General features: G+C 30.5%; 1 protein-coding gene across 1 annotated transcript; it reads right to left on the reverse strand.

Moving 5' to 3' along the window:
• Positions 1 to 1,523: 1,523 nt before the first annotated feature.
• LOC123910238 (ribosomal RNA-processing protein 7 homolog A-like) lies at positions 1,524 to 5,692 on the reverse strand. The gene is made up of 6 exons (XM_045961357.1): positions 5,328 to 5,692; positions 4,840 to 4,932; positions 4,606 to 4,737; positions 4,118 to 4,215; positions 2,355 to 2,565; positions 1,524 to 1,832 (listed from the first exon to the last, which is right to left on the reverse strand). The coding sequence occupies exons 1-6, from the start codon at positions 5,524 to 5,526 to the stop codon at positions 1,747 to 1,749; spliced, it is 819 nt and encodes a 272-aa protein (XP_045817313.1). The 5' UTR covers positions 5,527 to 5,692; the 3' UTR covers positions 1,524 to 1,746.
• Between the last annotated feature and the right edge of the window lie 4,625 nt (positions 5,693 to 10,317).

Genomic DNA, 10,317 nt, shown 5'->3' on the forward strand with positions numbered 1-10,317 from the left:
AAAAAAATACCCTCACGATATCTATATATATAAATCCTAGATAGTTGTGGAATTGCATATCTAAACCCTAATCTACAAACCAATGAAAACTTTTCATTTAGCCACATCATCCACTTACATCCATTTAATGTGGGGTACTAATTGTAATTATTATTATTATTATTATTATTATTATTATTATTATTATTATTATTATTATTGTTTTGGGTTATTATTCATTTTAAATTTTTTTGTTCATTTTATTATTTTGTGTATTTTTTAATTTATTTTTCAAAAAAGTTAATGTTTTTGCTAATAATCTTTTGTCCAATCTTTGTAAATATAAGGAGTTGGTCGATTGTAATGACTACTTTCTAATGTTAGTAAAAAAAAATAGATAAAATAAAATTTACTAATAGTTGTTATCCACTGTATGATTTTTATCATATTCGATATTTGAGTATGAGTTAAGTTGGTTTATTTTTGCTCCAATAAGTTTCAAATTAATATAAATGTCAAATTCGATAATACAGTAGTTTTTTTTTAAGAGATAATGAAGTAATTTATCCAACTCAGAATCCTCCAATGAGATTTATAATATAAATAAAAACTTATGTTTCAACATCGATCAATTGTTTTCCATGGTCAATTATATGTTGTCATTTCCATAGTTATTTTGAAAAATGAGTTAAATATATTACTAATCAATGTTAATGAAGAAGATGCCAAAGTAACTTCAAATTGGATGTATAAATTAGTTTTTTAAATGTATAAACATATATTTAACATCTATATCACATTTAGATAACTTCTATTGTTACTATTATTTTGATAATATCTATTATTTCAATTTTAAATTTACTATTTATACAAATAATTTTTTGACGTTATAGTATAAAATAGCGCATAACACCCGTGCATATTCTTCATCATCCTAAGTGTTAGAATCTAATTTTCATGTTAACTTCTTTTGACTAAGTGAAATTGAAACTTAGATTTCATTCCTTTTAAATTATTTAATTTTGAACATAATTTAAAATTAATAATTTTATTTTTAATTTAGAAATTTAAGTGTTATGAATAATAATTAACGAAAATATGCCAAAATTCATATATTATTATTTTAAAATTTAAAATAAATTTCAAATATTATATAAGTCACACTTAATTGATCTTCTCTCATTCTTATTAGGTAAATATATGACTAAATAGTCATGCATTTTAATAACAAATAACACAACAACACTAGGAACAAACCCTCACAAATTAGCTGTGTCTGCAACATACATACAAATAAACTCGTCACAACCATTTGGGTATGTTTCTTTGACTAGAAATAGCAACGCTTGAAGCTTTGCTTCCTCCCATTGTTCCTCGTTTCGTTGACAGGGGAGGCAAGAATGAAGATGGTAAGAGCGACGATGGAAGTATCAACGCAAGAATGAAGATGACAGAAATGAACTAACAACACCACAACACGAGGAACAAACCCTCACACTCCTCTCAAATCCCAATGAAGGACATAAGGGACGTGCAAAATGGTAAATCATAGCATAAACTCAAATTAGAATAACTGCTTCCTCCGAGTTTTTCAAATATTTTCAAATTAAATTTACATTTACAAATATTCTCCATAAAATTGGAATGATAAATGAGCCAAGTTTTTCAAGACTATAGGATAATTCCAATTTCACTATTTCAGGACTTCATCATAAATATAATCCCCTCCCCCAAAGAAAAGAACATTCAACCTTGGCTGCTATCAATTTAATATGGTCTAAATTTCCTAGCAGCTCTCAGCTGTTGCAGACGTTTTTTATCCTCCTCAAATTTGCTCTGCAATTCCATAATCTCTGCAAGTAAAATATGAATGGTTTATCTCAGTTTGATCATCAACCAAAATCGATCGAGTTCGAGTGTTACCAAGTATTAATTTAAGACAACATCTAGGGTTGAGAAAAAGGATAAAGCAACCTTAATAATTTAATTTTTTAGGTGTTCCTACTAACAAGATATCATTTTATGAACATCCAGAAGAAACATCGTGTGCATAAAATTTTAATTAACTGGATGAAGGGTTTTGAATCCTAGGAACAAATATATTAGGAAAAGTCTAAAAGTGTGTATAAGATAAGAAAGTGACGCGATAAATTCCACAGATATATGATACCCTAAGGCACCTATTTCTACTATTATTTAGGGCTAATTGTGTATTATACTACTAGCAGAAACTAACCCCTAATATTTCTTAAGATCTTTTCCTTGGTGCAAATTTTGATGGCAAAACATTTGAAATTTTTTTATGATATAAAAAATGGTTAAACATTATCTAGGATATAAAATTATGGCAAACCATTATGAAAAATAAGTGATACCATTTCTCTGAGCTTCCCTTTTTTGAAAGCAGTAGAAATCTAGACCAACTTCTTTAGGTTTCTTTCTGGCCAATTTATTCTCTACAGCAGCTTGAGCAACTGAGCCCACAGCAATCCCACTTTCAGAGTCAGTTGTTTTCTTCCTACCCTTGTGGTGTTCAACCACCGTCCACCCCCCTTCTGCAGCAAGGGCTTCTTTTACTTTTCTTTCCTGTATCGACCAAACAATAATTGCATGGAAACCAAAATAAGTGACAAATGTGTGATCATTTATAACAGAATATTGAATGTGAAAGATTAAACACTTGAGGATCACAGAATGAGTTAGTAAGTCAGTTAGTTAGGGGCGTGAGATGAGAGACTAACTAATGGTAAGGAGCGACTAAGGGGGGTCTTAAGTTTTGTAAAGGGCATTTTTGTGGGAGAGTACCAGGCCTCTCAAAATACATCTTGTGTACTACTGTTTTCCATCAATAAACACCATATTTCTACAATATGATTCAATTCCTATCAACTGTATCAAAGCTCCAATTTTGGAGTTGTGAATGTTGAGGAATTCAAAAGCTGTTCAATTTTTGGCAGGGAGAAATAAATTCTCAAAGAAACGAATGATCATGGTTCTCGTGGGAAGTAATTCAATTTCAATATTTGTAATCCAAGTTATCTTTGAATTCACTCTTTCTCTTGCTGAAACATATGCCATTGTTGCTGCAGCTATGGCTAAGAGAAAAGGAGAGACTATTTAGAATTATTTGGAAACATCAATAGCAATATGGATGTCACTGCAATAAGTATTCAGCTAGCTATTCTTGTGAGCTTTGAGGGTCCGTGGACCCTGGAGGCCATTCATAGCTCTCGTATGTATTTTGGTAATCATGCATTAAAGATTTGGAGTTGGGACCCCAGCGGACTAATCTTCAACAAATACAACGTGAATGATTTGGGGGAGTACTATTGTTATGTGTCCATTGGGACTGTTGGTCAGAGAGTTTATATAAGGGCCACTGGATAAGGAGGTTGGAGATCCTCATGGTTCTGAATTATTGTTCTGTAATCAAGGGAGATATTCCCTATTCTTTCTCATTAAACACCACATTTCTATCAATAACTCTTTTTCTTTCCTGATGAGATGTACTATGCTCATGACAAGGACAGTTGCTGTCTAGAGAAAGACAGTTATTATGCTGCCTCAGCCGAAATATAAATCTCAACTCGAAAAGTGCATAAGAGAAAAGAATATCCACATGATACGCAAGAACATAAAAACAAAAACGAACTTCTAATCCCGTTTCTATGGCTTTACAGCTGTGAGATACATATCAATTCATCTAGATACTCTATGAATACAAACTTAATTATCATCTACCTCCTAACACCAACTACCATACCCCAAAAACAGAAGCACCAAGTGTTCAACACATGGAGGCAAAGCAACATTAAACCTTAAGCGACTATAACCTGGATTCATACATTAAATCCTCTCCTTATAGATGAAAACAACATTTACTAGTTATTTTTCAAAGCCATGGCACTAGTATTATGCATACAAATGAAAACTCTAAATAAAATATCTTCCAAGTTTCAGCATCAATTTTATTTCAATAATAATAAAATCTATGCCATGATTATTATCCCCACCGAAAAAAGGGTTATCTAACTAATATTAGGAAGAAATCTGCATAAAGTAGCAAAATTTTGAAACAATGTCTGACAAGAGCATCCAACCTTTGTTTTGTTTAAAGGAAGTTTTTCAAAATGTTTACCTTTTCCAATTTTTCCTCGTAAGCAGTTATAAAATCGTCAATGTGATGCTGCAATACCTCCAATCCTGGTCTACTTTGTCGGCATTCCATAATCCACTCTGTAGTTTGAGTATTCCCCGGTCAGAAATTATACCATGTATGATGATAAAAAGACCATAGCATACAAATAAAATAAAATCACTAAGCACACGGATGCATCATAATCTACAGCCAACAGGTTGAAAGAATAATGTTAAAATGATATGTCTACATGCCCACTGTTCGGAGGTAGGGTGGATGTTGGCAAATGATGAAAGACATATGCACATGAAAGTTAATACAAAGGATGTTGAAATGCTTATCATATGTATATGTATATGTATATATGTATGGCAACGACTATTGTAAATTGTGTCAAAGTACATGTAAAAATAACCCTATGCAATTCATCTCATCCAATATATGCATTAAGCAAGTATAAAGTAAATATTTTAGAAACGCAGTCATACTTTTAATTCCATTTGAGCAGTCATAATTTCCTGAGGAAATAATATGACACTCGTTCTGATGATCCTGTTCTCTCTTTTCGTGTGATTTTGGAACCTCCTTTCTTCTATTCTTCTTATCATCTTTTGACCTACCTAAAAAACAAAGATAAATTCCATGAGGAAAATGAATGGATGACTTAAGGCACAGTATTTCATAATACAACAATGGAATCAACCATAAATGTTTTATATTACAAGGTTTGATAGCTGCTCCAATATTAGAATCTTTATTCTCCTTAGAGTCTTTGACCTCCTCTGCTTTAGAATCACAATGTTCCACTAATCCATCTGATATCATTGAGAGAAAAGAGTAAAATCAACATGAGTAGTTCAAAATAATATAGTGAAATTTTATAATAAGGGCCCATTTGGATTTAGCTTATTTTTGAGCTTATGCAAAACAGCTTACGCAAGTAAATGAGGTTTTATGTTAATTTATAAGTTTCCACTAATGAAAATTGCATTTTTATAAGCTATTTTATCATAAACTACCTTCATAAACTTATAATAATACATAAAAAATTATTTATTTGCATAAACTGTTTTGCATAAGCTCAAAAATAAGTTAATCCAAACAAGCCCTAAATATAGGTAGAAGAGAGATCAAATTACATAGAATAAATTACCAGAAAAATAAAATTCCAGTTCTATACTTATATACATTAAAACATCCATGAACTCACCACTTTGATCTTGCAAATCAACTTGTTCTTCATCTTCTGATTTTTGTCTTTCAACTAAATTTTTGTCCTTGTTCTTCCTTTTTCGGCCGACAGTAGTAACTAGATTCAATGTCTCAACATCGGTATTTGGTTCCATGTTTCTTTTTTTCATCTTTTTTTCCAAACTTCGTATGTCTTTTTTTCCCTTATTTACTTTCATACACAACAATTCAACCGTGAATTAACGTTTTAATTGCGAGAATCCACCAATTCCTTTTGCGTTTTCCAGTGAGATTTTGGTTTTTCTGGAACAATACAAAGTGATGGTGTTCGATTCGATTGAGTTTTGTTGTTTTATAGGGTTTTAGGATTTTTTTGTCAAAGGGTTTAAGTTGTTAGTTTTTTTTTTTTTTTATCGAATGGTAATAATGGACATCTTATAAAGGGAGTTTGTTGGGCTTACGATTAGACTACTAACGTATTTAGAAATTTATTTTTGCCACCCTATTGGATTTGTTGCGCGCTTTACCAAATTACTAAAATACTTCCATCACCTATTTAAGTAGCGGACATTCCAAAAACACCTTACCTTTATAACGACCGCTACTTAAGTAGCGAACTTCATTTTTCAAAAAATTCTCATTTTTATAACGTTCGCTACTTAAGTAGCGGAAGGGTAAAATGGAAAAGACATAGAGTGCATGAGTAACTGGAAGGACGGCAAAAGTAAATCTCAACGAGTTATTAAATTTCCAAATTTTAAGACGATATTTTTTATATTAAATTTTTTAACATGCGCTCTTTAAAGTACAAGTTAGCATTTTCTTTGTTTTAAAAGCAAAATGTACAAACCAAGACATTGGGGCGATTAATGAGCTCCCCCTATGATGGATCGTTCGAAGAGCCCAAATTCGATTCTCGATAAGAACAATTCTTAATCAGATTTTCGTAACTTTGCGGACGAACTTTGAATTATTGACCCCTTCCCATGAAAATTAGAGAACTAATACCAAAAAAAAAAGTACAATTAAGAGCTTTCTGAAAGGAAAAAAAAGAAAAAACCATGTTGAACTTATAATTACTTAATTAGTCCCATTATAAACGTCATAGTCACATTTAAGTATTTTATAGTTTTGTCATAAATTTAAAAGTTTTTGAACAACAAAGTATTATGCATTTGAATGACTTTAATACTATTGTTAATTTGTAGGGTTAAATATATTTTTAGTCTTTATAGTTTTTCAGAATTTTGCTTTTAGTCTTTAAATTTTTTTTCCGGACTTTTTAGTTCTTGAAGTATTTCTTGTCATGATTTATGGTCACTACTTTTCATTCAACTCATGCATATCATTCGAAATTTAAATTTTTTTCTTCGATCATGTTTAACACATTATATGAATCTCTCTTGCAAAAGTTTATATTTTTTTAAGAAGAGATGAATTAAATATGAATTTTTTAGTTTTTTGCACATAAAAATTCATAAATAATTCATTTTATGTTAAAAAATTCTAATTTTTTATCGGAGATGTTCTTATAATATTATAAACATGAATAAAAAAACCATTTAAAAATGTGAAAGTATACAATAGTTTGATTAAAAGTAGGGACCAAAAGTTGAGATCGAAAATTTTTCAGGGATCAAAAAATGCGAAAAAAATCTTTTTTTTTTTTTTTTGAAGAAGCTAAATTAGCTTGCCAGGGAGAATCGAACCTCAGACCTCAAGAGGAGCACACTCCCAGGTCCCAAGCCAATACCAATGCACCAACTCAAGTGAGTTTTACGAAAAAAATCTTTAAATACTAAAAGCATGAAAAACTATGGGGAGCAAAAACATATTTAACCGTAATTTATATTGGTCCTAAAACACAATCATAATTTTTGTTGGAGGAGTTTAGAGATTCTCTCGACCTAATTTCCAAGTCATCACTAGTATGAAAGTATTGAAAATTACTTGGAATTTTGACGGTATTGATTTCGGGCATGCATCACGAATAATACTATGGCAATCTAAGTAGTTGTTGGTGTTCCTATTTATGGATTCAAGAAATTGGATTAAATAAATGATAAAGAAATGTGTTTAATAACGTAAAGATCCTTATCATCAAATAGTTATCTTCATCAAGAACAATGATCAATAATTTGAATTGAAAAATAACCCCTAAACAAAACAATTTGAATTGAAAAATAACCATAAACGAAATCTTGATCACTAAATCCAGGTTCAAAACGAAAAATTGTGAAATAAATGGATTTAGACCATCAATTAAAATGACCAATCGATGGATTTAGACCATCAATTATCATATGTTGTAGGTATTATGTCACAAGCATACTTTTTATTAGGGGTGGACAATGGGTCGGGTTGGGTCGGTGCAGGCCCAAAACACCAATCTGACCCTACCCACGGGTGGCAAACTGAGAACCACTTTGACCCATTTTTGCTTTTGGATTCGGCGGGTTCGGGTCATATGGGTTACGGGTTGTTGTGAATGGGTTATGCGGGTACTTAAAAAACCAAGCGAAAGTTACAATTTATTATGTAAAAATTACAAGTTGAGTTTTAATAGAAACAATACACATAAAAGATGAAAGGTACCATTTTTATTATAAAAAATCATAAAAAAACATGGGTGGTAGAAGAAGAAAAAGATGATGATGATGAAAGGAAAAAACAATTACGGGTTATGGTTTTTACTACCGCAAAGTATAGATGTAATACACGATGTAGAACTGTAGAAGGAAGGAGAAAATGTGTTGCTATTAGCAAGGAACCAGAGAGGAAATCATAGTATTGAAAGAAGAAGCTAGAATTAGGTTATGATTTTTGGTCTCTTGTTGGAAATATGTTTAGCCCAATAAATTGTCTTTGGGCCAAGTGATTTTAAGCCCGTAAAACTGATTTTTGATGTTTTCTCTTTCCACCCCTCGTGAATCTTTTATCCTCCTTGAATTTCCAATTTTGTCCTTGAAAAAACTTTGGTTCGTAGAAACCGAAGTTTTTTTTTGCCTTGAAAATAAATTTCGGTTTCTAAAAACCGAAATTTACTCTGAATTTGCACTAGTGAAAATTCGGTTTCTGCCAACCGAATTTTTCTGCAAGGGCAAAATTAGAATATTGGGGGTATAAAAGATTTATGAGAGGTGGGAAGAGAAAACATCCTGATTTTTATTGTATTTGAAATTTCAAAGTTCAAATAATTGGAATTTTTCTATCTATAAAATTGGTCCGATAAGTAAATGCCACATTCTCTATGTTGTAGCTATCCACTAGCCACACTGCACCATAAACTTAGGCTTTTAGTTTTACTAGGACCTTCTCTATTTTTACGTTTTACGAGAAAAAAAAATATCAGAGAGTTCATCTTTTTCATTCATCCTGTATTTTTTCATCTGTAATTTTACTTAGATCTATATCTGCACAGTTTCGGTTCGGGTCGGATACCCATGGTTCAACTTTACTGAACCGAACCCGACCATCCAGACTCACTTGAACCCGCGAAATGGACCCGTCAACCCGTTCAGACGCTCGAAACCAACCCATTTTCGGTTATTTTTGTTCGGATATAGCGGGTTGGGTTGGGTTTCGGGTCCTTGTCCACCCCTACTTTTTATGATAGGTTGAGTAATCATAGGTGGTCAAATAGAATGTTTCAATTTAACAAGTCTCTCCCCTGTTTATAAACTTCTAATAGGTATTTTATTTGTTCCCGAGAAGTCATAATATAACTCTAAAATATATTCTTACAATATACTCCCTCTGGTCATTTTCAGGTTCATTGTAAAATTAATGTATCTAGACTATGATATGGTCTAAATACATTAGTTTTACAATAAACCTAAAAAGTAAAACTTCTCTTATAATAAGGACTAGAGGGAGTATAACTCTAAAATATATTTTTACTATATAACTTCAAAGTATCTTTCTAAAATATAACTCTTAAAATATACTCCATCCGTTCCTTTTTACTCGTCGTTTTAAAATAGTAACACCAAATTAACAAAGTGTATTTTTGTACATTATCTTCCTATTATACCCTTATTTTATTTTTTGTTACAATTATACCCTTATTTTAATTCACCAATAAACTTCATTTATTTTTTCACACACTTTCTCTTTCCAATAAATTTAATATATTATGCACAAAAAAAAACAAAAATTTAATATGTTATGTACCAAAACAAAATTTAAAAGAAAAGAAGTAATTTCTATTTTGTAAAATATATTCTTAGAATATCTCATTTTTTGATATACTTTCATTTTCTTTAAAAATTCATTTTCTTTAAGCCATTAGGTTTGGTCTAGTGGTGAGGGGTTTGAGTAGTACGTTATAGGTCCTGGGTTCGATTCCCAGCTCATTGTAAACCAAAAAAAAAAATTCATTTTCTTTCTATTGTTTTACTAATAAAAAATAATAAGTTTAAAATTTATTTATGCAGTATGATTTTAAAAAAGGAATCTGAATCCAATACGAACATTTAAACACACCTAATGATATTTAATTTTGTGTTGTTTTCAATTATGTTTAGATGGATTTTTAGTTTTAATTTGGATTGAATTATTCGTATTAATAATGAACAAGAAAGGTACATATGTACGTTTACACAAAGCGTTTTTATTTTTTATTTTTATTGGTGTGCAAGAAAATAGAGAAATGAAAAGAAAAAAATACAAAAGAATAGATGAAGAGACATGAAAGATCAAATAAATAATAAATAATTAATTGGTTGATGATTTTCTCTATTTAAGTTCAAAGTGATAACAGATAAAATTTATAATTTGCACCTAAAATAATGTAAAATAGAAATAATTTATAAAGATTGATGTTACTAAATATTATATCACTTTGCCAAAAAATAAAATAAATTGTATCACTTATATATAATATTCATTCTCATGTCATATTTAATAGGTCAAGAATGCTAGAGTTATGTTTTTTTTTTTTTTTTGAACAAATGAGAGAGTTATGTTGGTTGTGTGGTGGTGGTTGGTGCCTTGGTGGTGTTAGTAAT

This window comes from Trifolium pratense, linkage group LG1 (assembly GCF_020283565.1).
Source record: "Trifolium pratense cultivar HEN17-A07 linkage group LG1, ARS_RC_1.1, whole genome shotgun sequence".
In the NCBI taxonomy this organism is placed as follows: domain Eukaryota; kingdom Viridiplantae; phylum Streptophyta; class Magnoliopsida; order Fabales; family Fabaceae; genus Trifolium; species Trifolium pratense.